The following is a 19,460-nucleotide window of genomic DNA, read 5'->3' on the forward strand; positions in this document are numbered from 1 at the left end:
CACGAATTAGAACATGATGAGAAAATGATGATTCGGGTTTGAAGTTGGGAAAGTCGGCGGCGGCGGTCACGGACGGACATGTGATCCAAGCAATCCCTGAGCGGGACGGAAAGACACCGCCTTGACAATGCACATCACTGACATGTTTGCGATGCTAACGCGCCGAGACGGTGACTGAGCCGGATCTTCGGTGCTGCGCTGCGAATGCTTGACGGAGATGCTCTGACGGGCGCTCTGAGCCTCTGACGTTGTTGGTTGCATCTCGCTTGGAGAGCCTGCGTCGATATGGAGATCCCCAGGATGCGGTAGATCCTAGACTAGCCGAGCAGTACTATACGGCACTGGTTGAACAGCGCTGGGCATGCAAACGTACTGTAACACCGTCGAAGCAGCAGCAGCTGAGCAGTGATACGGTCGTAATAACAATAAGACGTAGCAGCTACAAGCTGAAACCCGCACATGCCTCATCTAGCAACGTCGCCACCAGGTCGGGCCAACGCGTTGCACACGAACAGCAGGCACGCTTGACAGGCAGCTCGAGATTACTGGACGACGAGGCGTAAGTTGTAACCGATCTCATCACTTGGGCGGCCATCCCTGTCGAAGCTTGTCCGTCGCTTGCGGCAGTCTGCAGACTGCAGCAGCACTTCGCTTGGAGTGCCGGAAAGTCAGACGACCATCGACCACCCGCTCCAATAAACAGCACACGACCATGTCCGTTGTCCGCGGCCTCTGCTGCCCAGGTGCCCTCTAGCGGTGGAGCATCATCGTGGTCTTCGTGTGCTTGCGAGACACACGCACACGCACACGCACGTTGGCACCGCACTGCCACCTCTCGGTCCGTCATCATATGTAGGCTCGCTCCAGGTCCGTTGCATTGGCAAGGATGATTTGGCTTGCGAGCACTGCACTGCGCTTCTAAGGTTGCCTCATCATCGTATCATTACACCTACCTACTCTTCTACTACTACATTCCACCTCCGCCTCGAGCAACTTCCTTCCTCCCTAATCCTTATGCCTTCCATTCCAGATACACAGCAACGATTGAAGAACAAGGAGCTTCCCAACATCGACACTGCTGTGAAGAATACCAGCGACAATACGGCCGTAAGACAGCACCAACAACATCAATCCGCCATGGGCTCGATGACATCTCTCGGACTCACGGGCAACCCCTTTCACAGTGTTGTACAGCAGCCGAAAGAGCATCTGTTCTACGAGTCCTTTCTGGAGTCAGTATCGAATGATATCGTCCAATACCTAGCAATGAAGCAAAACGACGGAAGCAAAGGATCGACCGGAACACTGCCTTCAACCCCACCAAACACCAAACGTCGCTCTGGTGGCAGACCGGACGGTATCGACCGCAAACGCAGCAAACGACACAGCACCCAGCCTTGATTCGAGATATGTTCTAGACAACAACTACTACCTCAGTTGGGTTTACGTCACGAGGATTGACATCACTGCCCGGCTCTTACAGATTCTGGCATGGCGAGAACATCCAATGAGTTCCCAAGAACTTCGACAGAGCGGTGGCTAGCATAGAGTCTCCAGATCATGAGCATTGCCATCAAATCGTGCAATCCAGCTCTCGCACCACGATGCAATCACCATCCTGCAGGGAGCTCGAACTGTGCACCCTCAGATCATCACGCTTGCCCAGCACAAGTCCGCAACACTCACACCTCCAAGAAGCTTGGAACCAGACAACTTCGTAGCAGGAAAGTGCCTGAGTGCAATAGTGAGACACACGAACGGCGCCAGGTCCGGACGGTCTAAAAACTGCATTGCCGTGGTATAGCCGTTAGCGAAGGTGAAGGGCAGGGAGAGAGAGAGCAACACCCACGGCGGAAGCATAGCGAGGACTATGCCGATAATGAGCGGGACGGAAGAGCGAATGGATCGAAAGGGTCGTCTGAGCAATAACAATAGAATTTCGAAAATCGTAATAATCCATCCAAAGTCCTCAAATCAGCTTGATGAGGCGCGAACACGACCCGCAGCACGGGATATCATCGAAAAAGTCGACATAGCAAGCAGCAGCAGCAAAAAGCGCATGCAGCAACCCACCCCACGCCATGGATGCCTTGGAAAACACTGTCGATGTTCCGCTCCTTTCCTCTTCTTCGTCGTCTTTCTCTTCATTGCATGGCTCATGCTCATGCTTAAAATGTAAGTCATCAAACCATCCATCATTCCTCTCTCTCTCTTTCCTATTCCAAGAAGTAGATCCTCAATCCTCCTCTTCATCCATAAGTAACAAGTCCACACATATCAACCCAACCCTCTCACATGCCTTTATTCAGCGAGCGTCCTTCATCCTCAAATCCTCGTCATCGTATTGCGATGCAGTGACGTGACGATTCAACCCTCTAACCGCCGAAGTGCTGTGCCTCGCCTCACCCCTTCTAAGCGAGCACCCACTCCGTCCCTCTCTTCAAATACTTCTCCATCAAAAGGCCCAAATCTGCCAACACAAACCTACACACATAGAATCCAAAAAACTCGGCTGCGTGGCGAATACTGAGTTCCAGCCCAACATGCGTAGGCGACGAGTGCTTCAGACCGGGATCCTCAACCTGTCTCGCAATTTGATCTGTTTCAACGGGGGTAATCGTTAGCTAACCGATCTTCTGCTCGCTTCGCGAATGATTTGCTGTGTTCCTGCGCTACGCCATGACGTGCAGAAGTGCAAAGTATGCACATCCACACTACTATACGGACGTGCATTCATTATGCACGCACCCAAGCGAGGCTCGGCGATTGCAGAGGGCAAGGGTACGTTATAGGGGAGTGGGGAGGGAGCGGTCAAAGGGGGATGATGCGTTTTGCATCGTGAGGTGGGTCGGGCTTGCTGAGTGGGATGGATGACTTACCGAGCACTTGTACGCCGTCGAACAGCCGAGCTAGGGAGCCCATGTACTCTTTGTTGGGACCTTCAAAGACGAGGTTGCGAGCATCCCTCTTCGTGCCTCGACGTTCGACGGGTACGAAATTCGTCATGGGGACGGATGGCATTAAATGTTGTTCTTTTTCGACTCCAGGTTTGGCTGTTGCAGGCTGTGCCGCTGTGTTGGTAGATAGTGGCGCGCCAGAGCTCTTGTTTCGCAGCTTTCGCCAGGATGTGAGGTAGGACTTTCCCGAGTTGCTCTTCGCCGCCTTATCGGGCTGTGGGTTGTCAGCGCCATGTGCGTGACCCATGGCGCTTGCAACAGTCGCAGACGACGCGTCTCTGAACATGCCAGTCACGCCGTGGACGCCAACATCGCTTCCAAGCTTTTTCGCGAGAGCGGCCTGCACGCGCTCCATCACCTCTTCGAAGCTTTGAAGCTCGTCCATGACAGCGTCTGCATCGTATGTGTCCACGCCCGCAAGTCGACCGAGCGCAGCGGTGAGTAAGTCACAATTCGCTACCTTGTCTTCCACGAGCTTGAGCTTAACACCTCTTGTCTGCCATACTTCGCGAGGCACAAACAACTTCGTGGATAGGAAGCCGCCTCTGGGATGTGTGATGGTCTGTGATAACCCACGCATGAGCCAGAACGGCCGTAGCAGAAAGGGTTCGGGACAAGGTTCAAGGCCTATTGGCAAGGGAGGTAGGTTCGGCGATCTTGGAGAAACTGGCGCTTCTTTGGCAGACAGTGACGTGTCGAAGAGGAATATGCCTCCGCCGACTTGCTGCTCGAAATCTGCCTGTGCGAATGAAGGTAGGGTCGCGCGCTGCGAGGTCAGTGGGTTCAGATCGCGTTGTCGTTTCGAGGCGAATGTCATGAAGGTCGAGCTCATGGGAGTGGCCAGACTCGAGTGCGCTTCAGGATCCGGCGACGCTACTAGCAACTGGTGGCCAGCATGTTCGCGCAAGCTCACTGATGACTTATTCTTCCTGAATAGCGTAGGCTGTAGTCCAGGCAGTTCGCCAGGCACCTCCTCATAGCTTGGCCTGTATTGTCCATCCTGCTCATCTTGACCAGTCATGTCGTCAAGCGCCTGGTGGAACTCGAGCGACGGAGGTGATTGAAGCATGTTCTCGTGCTGTGAGTCTGATGGCGTTGGCTCCAATTCCGCACCCAACTTCTCTTGTTCAGACGCATCTTGATCTTCGTGCTCCTCCGCAAACGGGCTTGCAGTGTGGTGAAAAGTGGAAGCTCGCTTGCGAATACTGGGCCCGGGCGATGTTTCAATCTTGAGCTGCTTTGAGTTGAGAGCCGACAGCCGGCGGCTTCGAACTCCAAACGTTTGGTTGTTGCTTGCACTAGGCGGCCTAGGCAGAGTAGGCAATGCGCTGGTGGGCGGCGGCCCAGGCGGCGGTCCTGAAGGCGGCGGAAGTGCTGAGCTTTCACCACGGGGTCTTGAATGCGCGATCTGCTTCGAAAGTCTGTTTGAAGATAACACATCTTCAGCAACTGTCGACAGTGACGTCGCGGCAGTGTGCCGGTCGGTTACTTGGGAGCTCTGCCATGTGCTTCGCGAGTACCCACTGGAGTCTGACTGTCGTGGTAGCGCAGACTTCGAACCAAGGTCGAAATTGAAGGCTGACCCATAGTCCTGGGTTATTTCGTCCAGAATGCGTTCCTCTTCTTCGTCATCGGCATCAAGACCTAATACACTGGGTTGCTCGTAGTCTTCGGCCTCGATCTCGTCAATGTCTGATGCTGGTATCTGTACAGAACCATTCTGTGTACGTCGCAGCGCGGTCATGCGCTTCTTGCGTGCCTCCAAGTCTGGCTCAAGACCCTCGTCATAAGCAGCCTCCACGGCCGCGTCGAATGCTGCATCGAAGTCAGGATCGGTGCCATTACTTGCACCTCGGATGTGCTTCCTGCGCTTGCCATGCTCATCGTGGAAATCGTCGGAGTCGGAGCACGAATCGCCGGATTCATCTATTGTGTCTAACCACGATGTCGAATCTTTGCTGTCGGCTCGGCCACGCGACAATCCATTCTCGGCGCTTGGCGCAGTTTCCTCTTCCTGCTGCCAGTTTTCCTGTGACTGAGCTTCCTGGTTGGGCGAACCTGGTCGGCGCGGTGAAAGTGGTCTCGGCATGAACTGGTCCTGCTGGGGTGGCGGTAGATGTACTGACTTCCGTTTCGACCTGCCACCAAACACAACTTGCTCTTCCTCAGCGCCCGGCGAAGCTTGTTGTTCATGGAAAGGTTCCTCCTGAGAATCTGAGTGAAAACTGCTGTCTACCGCTTCCATCGTCCTTTGAAAGAAGCTGTCCCGATCCTTGCGAGGATACGATAGTCGCGGCACCTCACTATCCGTCTTGCTGCGAGATGTAGGTGATGCCATAAGCGATGCTTCCTGGAACGCCCCATTTACAGGGCTTGAGAGTGGCCCAGGACTCTTTAATGATAAGCTGTCGTCACTCATAGGCCTGGCTGGCAAATCCTTGTCATCAGATGTCGTTGGTCTCTCCTGTGCGAGCTGTCGCAACTCTTCCATCCGGTTGCTGTAGGTCACTCGGATTGCATCCAGCTTGCGCTTATCGTCCTCACCTGAAGTGCGCTCCATGACCTGCATGAGCAGGCCACACGCATCTCCATATGCTTCTAGCGCGCCTTCGTAATTTTGCGCATTGTCCAAGAGCACTGCTGTATTCGCCTTTTGTAACGCTTTCGACAGCATCGTTTTCTTGTCTTTCTCTGATCTTTCTCTATTTCGCGGCCGTCTGTGACCATTGACATCGTCTGCTGTTTTCGATCGACGTTTGGAGGCTTCATCCGACTGTAGTGAGGAGCTGTTGTTCTTCAGAGTCTCCTGACTGTCTGAGCCAGCGGCTCCGCTGTGATTGACCTGCATTGGCGCCGTGTTATTCCGCACCATCACCACTCGCTTTGCCTTCGCCATTCCGTATGGAGATAGGACATCATCGCCCTCGAAGTATTCCGTTTGCGTGTATGGCTGATGCGTAGAGGGGGTCGGTACGGTCTGTGTCGTGGATGGCGACTCGATATCATTGGGATCGGTCAATGCTGGTGTCGTATGCAGGGAAGGCAGTGCGGTCAATTGACCAGAGAGGTCCTGTATCCTCGAAGTCCGGCGACTCCGGTCAGGGCTAGCAGTGAGATCGGATGAGTTAGAAGCTACATTTCTCTTGTGCGGGCTGGACCTGGGTGATGGGTCGAGCGCGGTAAGGGGTTTTTGGCGAGGAGAAAAGACGTGGCCGACCAGCGAAGACAGAACCGCACCACTGCTAGATCGATTGCGGCGCGCGTTACTTGCCACACTGGAAGTGGTTGAATGCGACCAGCGATTGAGCGCCCCGACGCTATCAAGACCGGCTCCGTACTGATCATCGCTGGGTTCAATGGCCACGCTCCTCCTTCGCTTGTGGGCAGGGGCAGGTGACATGGGATCGCGGCCGAGATTCAATGGTGTCAGGCTAGCATCGGCGCTGGGCACACGGGCCAGAGAGGACGGACGTCCTACGGTGACGATGCTGCCGGACGAGAGAGAGTTGCTGCGGTGGCTCTGGCGGTGCTGGTAGTCGAGGAGCGCGGCAGAATCGTATTGAGAAGCGTTGGCGGTATCAAACGGGGCGCTAGTAGTAACAGCATGAGCTGAGAAGTGCGAGGTTCCCGCTTGCATCGTTCAATGCGGCGGCGGCGGCGGCCACGAGACTCCTCCCACGCTGCACGCTTACTCCGGCGACCCCTCGACGGCGACGGCAACGACAGCAGTGTTCCTCGGCCACTGCAGCCCTACAGGCGCGCCCGGTGCGACGTGTGTAAGTTCGCAGACTCATGCGCCGTGCCGATCGGATGGGTGCACCGAATCGTGGGCGTCTGCAAGTGTGCCCAAAAGCAGTGCTTCTTGACGACGCCGTATGGCTTTGAACACGTCGTGCCTGATCGCTGCGCTGTGTAACGACGACACAGGTATCCGGCGGCTGCGTGCAGGACTACAGGTCCACTGCCGCTGTCTACGGTGTGGTGCGGTGGGCGGGCGTGCGTCCTGTCGTGCAACACCAGATCTCGCGACTGGCGAAGCTTGTTTCCTCCGTCTCGTCCGCTGCGGCGCTGCCTCACAGAACCTGCGACGCCGCCATCAAAGTCTCAGACTGCGGCTTCGACTCGATGTAGGGTATGTATGTGTGCTGTCGTGCCCGCTCCCCACGTCTGCACCTGAGCTTGGACGATGTTGCTGATGCGGCAAGCGTGCGGTCGGACGGCGTCTCTGTAGAGCGGGAATATCGACCTCCACTGGCCCGTTTGCCTGGTCGCTGTGACGTCTGGCGATGCCGGCAATGCGACAAACCCAATCTCTCGCTGTCCAACCTCGTTACCTCAGTACTGTAGGCTGTAGCCAGGATGGCGTCAAAGCAGTGCCCGACAACCAAGCTCCAGGGGCAATGCCTGCGCGCCTCGGGCAGTGTGAATTGTTATGCGCCGCACGGATTGCTTGCTTCGGCGCGTCGACGGGGTCACGGGGCGTTGGGGCTGCTGGAGGGAGTCTCGAGAGCGCAGCGCAGAGAAGGTGGCGAGGTATCGTTCAGCGGGGATATGGGCGAGGTGCGCACGCCGTGAGCATTCACGTGGAAGCTCTTGGGTCGAAGGCGCGCTGCTGGAATCTCGGGAGGCACTTATTAGGCACTTGGGAAGACGGGCACAAGGCACGCCGCACAAGGGTCAGCGACAGGGGATTTGGTCACCGGTGGTGTTGCGAGCCGCTGCCGGCCTACCGCTGTGGAGGACTGGAGACCCGTGCGCGACGCTACCTCCTACCTTAGCCTCTGTGTTTGACATTCGAAAGCGCTGTGAACTGTCAAGAAAGAGACACTCTGGAAACCATCATCCGCGTCTTCTGCTGACCGACAACATGGACATCATTACCCCTACCATCAGTCACTTGCTCACATCTTGCAAGGCAACACCTGCAGCTGTGGTATGCATGCCCCTGATCCCGACGTCGATAGCTACAAAGACGGCGTCGTGTACCTTCCGCGACGCCTTGCCATAGCTCCCATCCTCCCATCCTCCCATCCTCTCATCCTGTCATCCTGTCCGGTACGAGTGGACACCCTCCACTGAGTATTCCCCGTGAAGATGAAGGATTCGCTGGCGTCCGACGTCAATATACGCAGGGCGCAAATACACTCCAGAATCATCGCATCAGGGACAACATTGTCCAGACATTGATGAGAACCACGATTCATAAACATTGACAATCGCCCGAGTCGACCCCAGCCATGCTATCGATGACATGAGATCACGCCACACCAGCTGTCAACGAGACCCGAATGCCTGCACCCATAATTGCCCTTCACCATTCCAATACCACACACCCATCCATCTTCAATGCTCCCACATCTCCATCCAGCCATACTCACTGTACACATCCCAGATGTCTTCATTTACAAAGCCAGCACGCAGCTGCGGCTATCGAAACTGTGTACAGGCCCTCTCGACCAGCATCACCGAGCATCCTCCACATTCGGCCATCGACTGAGTCGCACGGCCGATGATGAAGATCACAGGTGTAAACTGCCGCGAAGCCGCATAGTGCTGTGACTGATGTCGTCGTTTCTAGAATGTTTCTTTGAATCAAACGTACCAAATGTCTTCACCTACAGTACTCACGCTTCGACGTGTTCTCGCCCTCCCATCGACCGTCAGACCCCATCGATCATCGTCGAGAGCGAAAGCGTCCGCACAAAAAACGCCACAGCCTCTTCATCACACCCGCACGCACCCTAGGCCACCTGCGGAAGCGATAGCCAAACTCTCCTCGCAGTTGAACATCACTACTGCGACGCCTCGATCGAAAATGGCAACTACAAAACCCTTCACCAAACGGCACTTTGACCGAGGATGAATTGTAAGGTCCAGCCAATGGGCCTCGTTCCCATCAAAAACACATGCCATCATGCAGGGTATTGACCAATGCGATGGCATCTTTCTGGAACATTTTCACACTGATGCAGCCAATGCGAAGGCCAACAGACGGTGTGTATGCCACTGCACGACTATCGCTATACCAATGTGCGACTCCCGTCGACGAAGCGATGTGCCAATGCACAACTCGCGCCCCATCTACTGCGAGACCACTGCAATGGTTACGCGTCCTCGCCCTACCGGTATAGACTACGATCGAACCTACTGCCGGACCGCTGCGCTGCAATGCATCTAACTACGATGACTAGACGTTGCCGTCGTTGACAACGCATCCAATCCTTCGATCGACTTCAGCTCGACAGAGACCATCCCATTCATCGTTCATGCGTAAGACATCGTCAGTCTTGACCCGACTACAGAAGCACCATACAGCAACGGTTCCAAATGTGCATTGTCCACGACAGTCCACAGCAGACATGGCGCACGCCGCGCTGTGATCATTCCAATGCCCCACCCACTCCTCACAACAGCAGCTCTACGCCTCGCCATTCACCGGTGAATGGCGACTTGATGATCAGCAGAGCCTTCTCCATCACCTCGGGGCTTCGTGAGTGGTGTATTGCGTTGTTGCCGAACCTAACATCTCGGGCGCCACCGAGAGATACCTCCTGGATCTGGACCGTCGTCTGAAGAGAGGACCATGAGCGCGGCACTGCCTCCAGTACGTGAAGGCATTTCGTTCCACAAGCAGTAGTAGCCTTGTGGATGCTACCGTACTGCCAGAGGGAGCTTCTACATATGTCATTTCTACCTCGTTCTCTTCAGTGTCCTCCGACAGGGGATCTGTATAACTTCGTGTTGCGTGGTGACAAACGCAGTGCTTATCAGGCAAGCCTCTTCACTAAATCCGTCTCGTGTCTCTGTCTGTATCAAACACGCCTCCAGCAATGCTTCCAGTCCATCCTCTTACGCCGTGGTACAAACCCCCATGATATGAACCTCCATCCTCTCTCTGATTCTCCTCACATGACTTCCCTCTTCACTTACAACGTCTCCCACCCACCTGGGTTAATATCCGCCTCCAACTTTCTGCTAATAACGCTAGGCACCATATGCCCCAACCAAACCTCCCTCAACAACTTATCGTACCTCCTCTGGTTCAAGAACAATTGATGATGCCTCCTCAGCGTCGGATCCGGCTCCCCATGCCGATCCAGATACGGCGCATGCGCAAAACTCCCCGTTCCCGGCCCATGGCAGAACAGCACCATACACTTGCGGATATTGATGAAGATGCCCGTCTTGAGGCCATGCTTCCGCATATGTTGGTAGCAACCGCCGAGGTTCTTCTCAACCATGCAGCACACTGCTTGTGAGCAGAAGATTTCACCACAGAGGAGACACACAGCTGGGTCTTGGACTTCTTTACCGGTCGTAGGGCAGCGGCATTTTATGGCGGCTTCGGTGAGGGTGTCGTAGTTCTTTGGTAGGCCGACGAGTTCGTAGATGGCGGGGTGGGGGGTTCGGATGATGCCTCTGCCTTGATCTTCTACGTGATGTGCTTGTTCGATCCAGCGGTCCGTAATTTCACGGAGGTTATGGCCGGACTTGTCTTCGGCGAGGTACAGGCCGCAGAGATCGTCGATGGAATTGATATGGAGGAGGGATGTGAGGCGGTCGATTTCGGGGGCAGAGGGGTCGATGTTGTAGGGACATTCGAAATCCAGGCCGTAGCGGACGACCATGAGGACAGCGCATTTGCGGAGGAACGCAAGGGCGTATTTCTCAACCAGTTGTCGTAGATCTACGAGGCGCTGTAACCCGAATCTGTTCAAACCTGGGCCCCAATTGGTCCTGGAGACTGCATCGATGAAACGTCTGTCGGGTAGTGCCTCAGCAGGTTTCGGTACGAAAGGCTGGTTGGCGAAAAATGGTCGAAGCACGAATAAAACTTTGACGATCTCAGCCCAGTAACACAATTGCATGATGGAGTTGGCCTCTGCGACATTCGGTCCGAGAAGTGCAAGCCAGTCTGCGAAGAACAGGAAGATGTCGTCCTGGAAGAGCAGTTTCGAGTTCAGCCTGAAGCTGTGGTCCTCAAGATCATGATCGTAATCGCGGCCATTGCCAATCAATTGTGCCATCGCCAAGTCTCTTCTGCGGATAGTTTCTTTGGCAATCGTACTGGAGCCCGAACGAAGCATGTTGACAGCTAAATGGCTCTCGATCGTCTCCGACAGTATACGCAGATGCGTCAAATTCTGCTCCGAGAAGTCCGAGACCAGCGACGTGGCGAGCGGATCATTGCCCATGCCACGATGCGAAATCTCAAAGGCAGTGATTGTCATACCAAGAGCGCGAGACAAGGCTACTGTAGGATTGTCGTTCCTCAACACGCCGTCATCGACGGGGATGAGCTTGTTAGCCTTGATGGAATCTTCGCAGCGCCGATATGCGCTCAGCAGATCGCTGAATCGCAGCATCTCTGCTGAATGGGATATGATCTCTGACTGGGCGGCTGTAGCGGCGTTGTTGCCATAATTCAGGCCGAATAGTCTTGACAGGGTGTGGCCTCTCCTCAGAGGATAGCGTGCTTGTGTTGGGCTCACGGGCGATGTGGTGTTGTCCAGTGATAGATCGTTGAAGTTCTGGATAAGAGTCGGTGCAAACATGCTGGTCACGTATTGCGCCGCACGGTCAGAGTATATCTCGCTCACTTGCTGGTGATGTTGCATCGCAGTTGATGCAGCGTTGAGGAATGAGTAGTCCACAGGATAGTCCTCGTGCACGCTTGCAAGCCAGTCAGACAAGTTTTTGGCTGCGTGCACTTCGTGCTCAGGCGTGCAGTTCTTCTCTTTCCAGACGATAGGCAGGAAAGTGTTGCCGAGCGCCTTGCACAAAGGACATATAAACTCCTTCAGATCGATCCTCTCTGGATGCTTTCTGGCGATTTGTGAGCCGTGACGTCGCGATGTAGCAGCAAGGTATTGTTCGAAGCAGTTGTAGTGCATTATGTGGCCACAGCTCGTTGAGACTGGACCTTTGTTTCCACCTGACTGATGTGGGAAGCCCTTGGAAAGGCCTTGTCTCTCGACGGTTGTGGCTTTGCCATCAGGTCCGATGCGCTGTACGTCACGTTTGTTATCGCCAGCGACGCCAAAGGGCCGTATATTATCAGCCGAACGGTCCAGGCTGGGTGGGATCCTAAAGACCTCATCAAGATAGTCTGGATCCTCTACGGGCGTTGTGCGAAGTATGTTGCTGTCTCCGAAGAAGGCGAACGTGCCATACAAGCGATTCTCATCAGTCTCTTCCTGGCACAAGATACACGTGCCAGTGGGAAAGCTCCAAGTCTTGCGATGCTCAACTTTCTCAGGCTCTTCGGTGATGGACATGTCGTCTTCGAAGTCATCGAGCTCGTCACCAAAGGCCATGCCTTGGTTCTGCAGAAAGTTGTTCTGTTGTTCCTTCATCTTCGCCATAACCTTGGCTTGACGAGCCAGCGCCTCCTGCTTCTTGCGCTCCTTGTCTTCCAGCGAAAGAGAAGCGGGAGAGCTGCTGTCTCCACGATCTAGCATGGCACCTAGAGCTCCAATTGCAGACAACTTTTCAGGGTGTCGCATTTGCATCTTGCGCAAGACGTTTTTTATCGCGGGATGGCAGGCTGTGTAGTCGTCCATGACGCCGACACTCAACAGCAGTGATACAAGCGTGGTCGCAGTCTCATGTGGTATGAAGCTGTTCGCTGCGAAGTTGCATGTCACTGAGGACGCCAGCTTGACAAATCCATCCTCTGCGCCGCTTCTGTCTTCGACTACAGCCAGAAGGATCAAATGCAGCACCATATGGAGGAATGTCTCAACCCTCGTGACCTGCACCTTGGGTGCTGCTTCTTTGACATGAAGCGCAAATTGCAGTGCTGATGCAGCCAACTGTACGAAAAGTGGTGTGTTCGTGAATGCTGCCAAATGCGTAAACATGCCGCTCTCGATAGGTTCCAAGCGCGTTTCGTAGACGATATCTTCCACCTTCTTGCCAGTCTTGCGGGCAGTGTACTTCCTGTAGACATTTTCTGCCTCTTCGCGTTGGTTTCGCGTGTAGTGTGCGAAGAAAGGATCCACCAGCTCGATGTATTCGGGCTTGAGCTCAAATGTGCCAGTATCTTGCAAGCCCTCTGGTGCACGATAGTTGGTCATGCATTCGAGCACGCGTTGAAAGTCATCCGACTCGCCAACTTTCTCCGTGACTCGCTGGTTCAGCTCGCTGAATGATAGTGGCTTGAAGCAAAGCGAATGCGCGATATCATGCTGGAGCATTCTCGCGTGTTGCTCTTCCGAGCCAAGGTGTGGCTGTAGATTGCCTCGTTCAGATAATGCTATTACCAGCAGATGGAAGAAGTCTTCAAAGACATCTAGTTGTTGAGATTCTTCGTAGCCGGGCACGATTTGGTAATCGCCTAAGATCCAGTCGTCCATCTGGAAACGATCAATCATCTGAGCAAGGAATCTCTCGCCAGGAAGCTCATCGTCAGCGCCACACAATACGAGACCTGCCTGGACCATGAGGATGTCACGCTGATATCCCACGTCGCGATGTGAGACGCTTTTGTATGTATGAGCTTGGTGACGAAGAGTGATGCCGTTTCTGACCCACATGCCAGCCTTCATCTGTGCAAGCCATGCACAGACACGGAGAGGATGTTCGAAGATGGCGCTCAATAGCTCGTCCCCGGTGAGACTGCTAGGTGCTGCACCACCCTTGGGAGTAGCATTCCAGGGATCCCTGAGATCGGCAGGTGAGAAGCACAGTAGTGAGCGCATCTCGTCTCTGCTCATACCCTTCGCGTTCTCAATGAGCCAGGATAGTAGGTAGTGCAGAGGGTGGTGAAAACTCATCGGCTCTGACTGCACGGCATGACGAGGTACACTATACTTCTTGCCATCGTGCACTAGAGGACCGATTTGATGCCAGGCCAGGTCATCCTTGAGTTCGGCAGTGGCGAAGCGCTTGCGCTCATACCCAAACGAGTTGATCATAGTGACCTGTGCTACATTTCGAACAGCACGCTGCAGGCTTGCGTTCCCATCGTCGAACTTGTGATGGGGTTCGAAGGAGACGGCCACTTGTTTGCAGAGCTTGTTGATCTCCTTGACGATCATGCTGGCACTAATCCAAGTATCCGACTCGTACTCGATATGTTCACCAGTAGCTCGCACATTCGGGCAGACGCCCTGGTGCAGCTTGACCAGGTCCAGGAACTGCAAAAGATATCGTGGTTCGTAGCGCATGCGATAATGAATGAACTCAGACTGAAAGAGCCATCGAAGATCCAAGAAGAAATGGAACATTCTTCGATTCGTGACCGCGCCTGCGTCGAAGGCCAAGGTAGCCTGCGGATTGATATCCTGTGGGAAGCCAACCTGTCTGGTCGTGATAAACGAGTAGAGGATCGCCATCAGGTTCGTCAAGAAGTTTCCTCGCTCCACGACCTCCTGTGTGATAGTCGGCGTTGTCAGCATTTGCACGCTCAAGTTGATGATTGAGTGGTCCGGCTCGCGGTCCGCAATGAGATAAAGCTGCGCCAGCGTAGTGTACAGCCCAGCAAAGCGCAAGCCTAGGATGCGCTTGAAGTGTGGAATGGTCACCACTGTCGTGATGTACAGGTGTCGCAGGTGTATTCGTAAAGTCTTCCAGAGCCGTAAGTCGTAGAGTATCAACCAGTCCAATCGTACCCGCTGCCACAGATCTTCGCATGGCTCGCTTGGTCTGGGTGCTTTGTAGCCGTCTGGCTTCTCCAGCCAGTGCTTGCTTGGGCGTGTCAGTCTAGTGAATCGCGCTTTTGGCGTAGCAGGCACCCTCGGATATGGATCACGTCTTGCCGGGGGTTGGTGTTCGTTGTTCTCGCGCTCGTCGCTGTCCTGCGGTGTGAAAATTGTGCGTCTCTCGCCTCTAGGCGGCGGTGGTGCAGGAGGCGGATAGCCTGCTATCGTTGCCTCGCCCAATTCGTCGTTCTCTTCCATGATGTCTATGTCCATGTCCGCTGCGTCGAGACTGTTGGTAGCAGCTTCTGATGCGCGTCTCAGGTCTCCCACTTCCACGTCCATGTCATCAGGACCCTCGGCCACTTCCATGTAGAATTCGTCGCCTTCCTCTTCTTCATCCTCTTCATTATCATTATCTTCATTATCGTCCTCGTCATCATCCATGGGATCTTGGATCTCGACCTCCAGTCGAACTACATTAGCAGCGGCGCGAAGGGGTTGCAGCAGTGCTCTATACTTTCGCTGTGTCTTCTCGTTCTCATCCTGTTCATGGTCATCGATGCCGTCTCTGCCGATGTCCTTGTTGGTTGTTATACTGCTCTCGCGCCAGGGCTTCAGCAGCTCTTCGCACACAATGTTGCGCAACAGGTATGGCTCGTTGCCCACCGAACAACCAGCAATGTCAGATATCCAGTGGATGATGATGGCACATTGTTCTTCTCGGAAAATGTCTCTTGCCGATCTGATCGTCACTGTCACCTTGAGCTGTTCGATGATCTCGGCCATTCGTAGTAGCTCTTCCAGGTCTCTCGAGTAGTGGACAATGCTCCGCCCAACATCGTTGACTTCCATAGCTTTCTGAAAGCCGAACCTCTTCGTATTGGAGCAAGCTCTCGCGACTTGGTTCTGCACATCGTCCACAGTATGTTTCTCATCATTCCACAGCACCAAACAGTATTCGAGATTCTGCTCTTGCTGTTCATCCCCGTAGACGCCCTCAAGTCTGCTTTCTCTTTCATCCCGCAAGATGCTCGTCTGACTCTTTGGCATCCGCAGCTGCTCGGGCGAGCACGAGAAGACGTCGCACAGGTAATCCACGCACCGGGCGATGGTCATCCGAATGGCTTCCACAAGATCTGGTGGTAGAGCACTCCCCAGGCTACCCACAGACGCCTTCTGCTTGCCGTGTACGTTTCCACCTTGAGCCTCCTCGTTCACATCAGCGGTATGTATGCTGCACTTCACATCTCTCTTCCACGCTTCCCGATCCCCGCAGTCGCAGCAGCCACTGTTGCCGGGACTGACTGAAATGAGCACGCCATGGCCCTCATGGTCACTACTCTCGAAGCACTTGGCACAGAGCACACAGGTGTCATCGGCTGCACATGTCTTGCAGTGATATGTGCTCTCTCCATTCTTGAAGATGTGCCCGCACGCTGTTCCCTTTGCAGCGGGGGTGTATTCTGCTCCTTCTATCGCCCCTTGTGCATCACTGAGCGACCATGGCTTCGATCTGTCAGGTGGAGGGCCGTCTGGAAAGAAGAGGCGGAGGTAGTCCTGTCGCTGGGCTGCAAGAGACTTGAAGAGGATCTGCCGGAGATCACAATTCGCAGAGTGTGTAAACCGGTTGTCGAAGTTGGCGGGCTGTGCTGCGAGATGATTGGCGAGTTGTTCTTCTGGAGAGCTTTGCATTGTGTTTCTGTCGTGGGGATGGTGGCTGATGGTTCGTATCGCTCGTCCTGGTGTAAGCCCCGCTATGCGACCGTCGCCTCAGATGGTCTTCAAGAGCATGAAGTAGCAGTCATTCTCCGTCGCGTACTGACTTATCTGTTTGCCAACTTCCCCGTCGTTCGAGAAGTCGCGTGATGTAGTGCGAGATGGTCGTGGCGGCGTGGAGCTGGTGTTTCAGCAGGCAAAGCTCCGACTTGTGCATACAGTACAACAAAGATGCGCCTGCCTCTGACGTAACAACCAGAATTAACCAGTAGCGCAAGTCAAGACGCAACTTTCACTAGACTTCATGCAAGAAGTGGAATGTCAACAGGCTGGAAATGGCAGTTTGGAGGCAAAAAGAGACCGCACGTGACGCATAATATTGAGAAACGTTCAGCTGCTTCATGGCTCGGCTTGGATATATGTTACATTCGCGGATGCTGGTCGAAGGGCAATGCCCACGCCAGGCCGCTGTGATACACCCTCTGCAAGTTCCTCTCGTGGTGTTGGACCCATCCGACACCCCGCAAGCTTTGTGCGAATACTTCTACTGAACCTATTCCGTGCCTCCCGGCCACCATCATTTCCGCTACTCATCGTCGTCCTCCTCGGCTTGCATATACCGCTGCTTGATGTCCTTCCATTGTCGCTAGCTGTCTGTCAGCCACTGCTCTCTTGCTGTCCTGTATGTCGGTTTAACGTACGCCCTTGTTGATGTGGTCCCAGATCGAGTTCGATGCGGTATCAAAGGCACTACCGTCTGGTCAGTCCGGGAACTACACCATGCTACAGCTCATTCCATACATCTCGGTCGCAAAGGCTCCAGCAAAGATCGTGGTAAGGAAGACGGCGTTACGCTTGACAATGGCCCTTGTCATGCCGTGTTAGCCAATGCTTCTTCGTTTCACGTCGCGTCCGTCAGATCGTACGAGTAAAGGCCCGAGAGGATGCCAGACATGATGAGAGAGTCGTGTGAAGATCGTGAGGAGATCGATCGGCTCGTGCCTGAGTGTGAAGAGTGCTCTGGTGTTCCTGGTGGTGCTGGTGGACAATGTTGAAGTCGAGGAGTTCAGATCGAGATCACAGCCAATCAGCTTGCGTCCGATTAGCTCCGAGGAAATTCCAAGGTTTCGCGACTCTGACTTTGGCGAGGCACAAGCACCAGGCAACATTTCCTATCACATGCGATAGTCGTACAAAAGGAGCTGCGTTTGCAGCGCAAGCAGTCTCTACTGAGTGCCGCGAATCACATCACACATCACACATCATGGCCGACAAGACTAACAAGTCCGGCATCAAGAAACTGTCCAATGGTGACTCTGTCATTCCCTCTTCGACACGATCAGATGGCAGCGTGAGGAAGGAGATTCGAGTCAAGCCTGGCTACCAGCCACCGGAAGATGTCGAGGTCTATAAGAATCGCACTGCTGAAGCATGGAAGAATCGAGGCAAAGGAGGAGTGCCAGGCGCAGAGTCTGCTGGTTCAGATCCTGCTGCAGACCTAACGCAGAGTGCGGCAGCTGCGAAGAATGCGAAGAGACGAGAGGCGAGGAAGAAAGCTGCTACGGGTGGGAAGGAGGAGAGTACTGCGAATGCGACAAATGGAGAGAAGGGTGCAGATGCACCCAAGCAAGAGGAAGTTGACCCGGAGGTAGAAAAGGCGAAAGAGGCTAAGAAACTGGCGAAGAAGTTGCGACAGGCCCGAGAGCTGAAAGCCAAGAAGGATGAGGGTGCTGCTCTGCTGCCGGAGCAGTTTGCAAAGGTCATCAAGATGAGCGAGCTGATACGACAGCTTGATGCTCTTGGTTTCGACCAGGAGGGCGAGAAGAAAGACACTGGCAACACAGATGCAGAGTCCAAGCAGGAGAAGGAAGAAGGCTCGGCAAAGCAGGATGGCAGCGTTGCAGGATGAGACATCTCTCCGGACTACTGGAGCTCCAACAGCATCGGATTGTAGCCCATCGGTCACGTCGCCAATGACTTTTACTACCGCACATCCACGACCAGCAATACCGTCCTTCCGCAAACCGTCTCGTATAGGCCATATTCTGTTTCCGTGCGAAAATTGGCTTGCTCTGACTGCACCTCCACGCTCACAGGAGGCTTTGACTGTTTTGGTGCTGGTTTTGAGGGACCTGTCGGCTGACTTGACTTTCGTCCCCAGAATGACGACCTTTTTGGTTGCGCTGGCCGCTCCGGCAGTGGCTCAACCATTGGTAGTGGTGTAGGAACATCGCCAGCAACTGCTACCAGGGTTTGATCTCGTAGCAGATCAAGAGCCTCCTGCTGTGACCAGAACTGAGTACTATCATATCTGCCCTCCAGCTGTATCAGGATTGGGCGGTCGTCTTCCGGAAACCCAACGAGCTGGCCTCTGCTACTGGTCTCAGCTACCGCAAGTCAGTCTCTCGAGCATTGTACGGCTGTAAACGGAAAATCACCTTGATCGGACGGTATCAACAACATCGATGTTTTCGAGATACCGCTCTTAGCACGCTCTCTTATTGGCGGCAGTAGTCTGGAAACCAATGCCGCTACATGTTGCGATCTGGACAATGCGACTTCTTCCCTGATGCTGAAACGCTGCGCTGTCTTCATTTCTCCGTCGAGCTCGTGGTATTTATCAATAGGCTGTGAAATGGACTCATCGTAGGAAGGTGGATCGGCCATTGTTGTATGAGGCGACGATGTTGACCAGATTGACGCTGCCGACTTATCCTGAAATGCTCGCTTCGACACGGTCTCGGCACGACACTCGGTCACTCCGGTCAAGCACGCCGCGCAGTGACGATCTGCAGGATCGATGGAAAGTTTTGAGGCAATTGTGATCAGGTGCAGGTGATTGCTTGGGCGTTTGCTGACATGTGCCTCAGTCCATTCGCAAGATACTCCAGATATCGTGCTAGTCAGCAATAAGGTTGCGGAACCCGGATCCCTGAGGCTGTACCTCCAACAACTTACAAGTGCTGCTCCGCCTGCGAGATTTTGAGAACACTGGCGATGCTCAGGACTTCGATCAATTGCAAACGATTGCACAGCCAGACGCCAGGCAATGATGCAGCAAAACATGTCGCACAAAGAAGGGATGTCCTGTACCGAGCAACTCAGCCCTGCACCTGAGGCCCGCCTCGCAGAGCTTCGCCCC

At 54.3% G+C, this 19,460-nt stretch overlaps 6 protein-coding genes across 6 annotated transcripts; 2 read left to right on the forward strand and 4 right to left on the reverse strand.

The window, feature by feature from the left end:
* Positions 1-1,137: 1,137 nt before the first annotated feature.
* Positions 1,138-1,401, forward strand: CLAFUR5_09551 (uncharacterized protein; the record flags this gene model as incomplete). Its single annotated transcript, XM_047908699.1, has 1 exon — positions 1,138-1,401. One exon carries the CDS (start codon positions 1,138-1,140, stop codon positions 1,399-1,401), a length of 264 nt encoding a protein of 87 aa, XP_047765884.1.
* Positions 1,402-2,411: 1,010 nt separating this feature from the next.
* Positions 2,412-6,594, reverse strand: CLAFUR5_09552 (uncharacterized protein; the record flags this gene model as incomplete). Its single annotated transcript, XM_047908700.1, has 2 exons — positions 2,412-2,599; positions 2,880-6,594. The coding sequence occupies 2 exons, from the start codon at positions 6,592-6,594 to the stop codon at positions 2,412-2,414; spliced, it is 3,903 nt and encodes a 1,300-aa protein (XP_047765881.1).
* Positions 6,595-9,883: 3,289 nt separating this feature from the next.
* On the reverse strand, positions 9,884-16,294 carry CLAFUR5_09553 (E3 ubiquitin-protein ligase ubr11; the record flags this gene model as incomplete). The annotated part of the gene is made up of 1 exon (XM_047908701.1): positions 9,884-16,294. The coding sequence occupies one exon, from the start codon at positions 16,292-16,294 to the stop codon at positions 9,884-9,886; it is 6,411 nt and encodes a 2,136-aa protein (XP_047765879.1).
* A 610-nt stretch (positions 16,295-16,904) lies between these two features.
* CLAFUR5_09554 (Cytochrome b-c1 complex subunit 9, mitochondrial) lies at positions 16,905-17,273 on the reverse strand (the record flags this gene model as incomplete). The annotated part of the gene is made up of 4 exons (XM_047908702.1): positions 16,905-16,964; positions 17,020-17,068; positions 17,120-17,185; positions 17,245-17,273. The coding sequence occupies 4 exons, from the start codon at positions 17,271-17,273 to the stop codon at positions 16,905-16,907; spliced, it is 204 nt and encodes a 67-aa protein (XP_047765878.1).
* Positions 17,274-17,582: 309 nt separating this feature from the next.
* CLAFUR5_09555 (uncharacterized protein) lies at positions 17,583-18,227 on the forward strand (the record flags this gene model as incomplete). Its single annotated transcript, XM_047908703.1, has 1 exon — positions 17,583-18,227. The coding sequence occupies one exon, from the start codon at positions 17,583-17,585 to the stop codon at positions 18,225-18,227; it is 645 nt and encodes a 214-aa protein (XP_047765877.1).
* A 74-nt stretch (positions 18,228-18,301) lies between these two features.
* CLAFUR5_09556 (uncharacterized protein) lies at positions 18,302-18,985 on the reverse strand (the record flags this gene model as incomplete). The annotated part of the gene is made up of 2 exons (XM_047908704.1): positions 18,302-18,705; positions 18,757-18,985. The coding sequence occupies 2 exons, from the start codon at positions 18,983-18,985 to the stop codon at positions 18,302-18,304; spliced, it is 633 nt and encodes a 210-aa protein (XP_047766190.1).
* Between the last annotated feature and the right edge of the window lie 475 nt (positions 18,986-19,460).

The sequence above is a fragment of the Fulvia fulva genome, chromosome 9 (genome assembly GCF_020509005.1).
Source record: "Fulvia fulva chromosome 9, complete sequence".
Lineage (NCBI taxonomy): Eukaryota > Fungi > Ascomycota > Dothideomycetes > Mycosphaerellales > Mycosphaerellaceae > Fulvia > Fulvia fulva.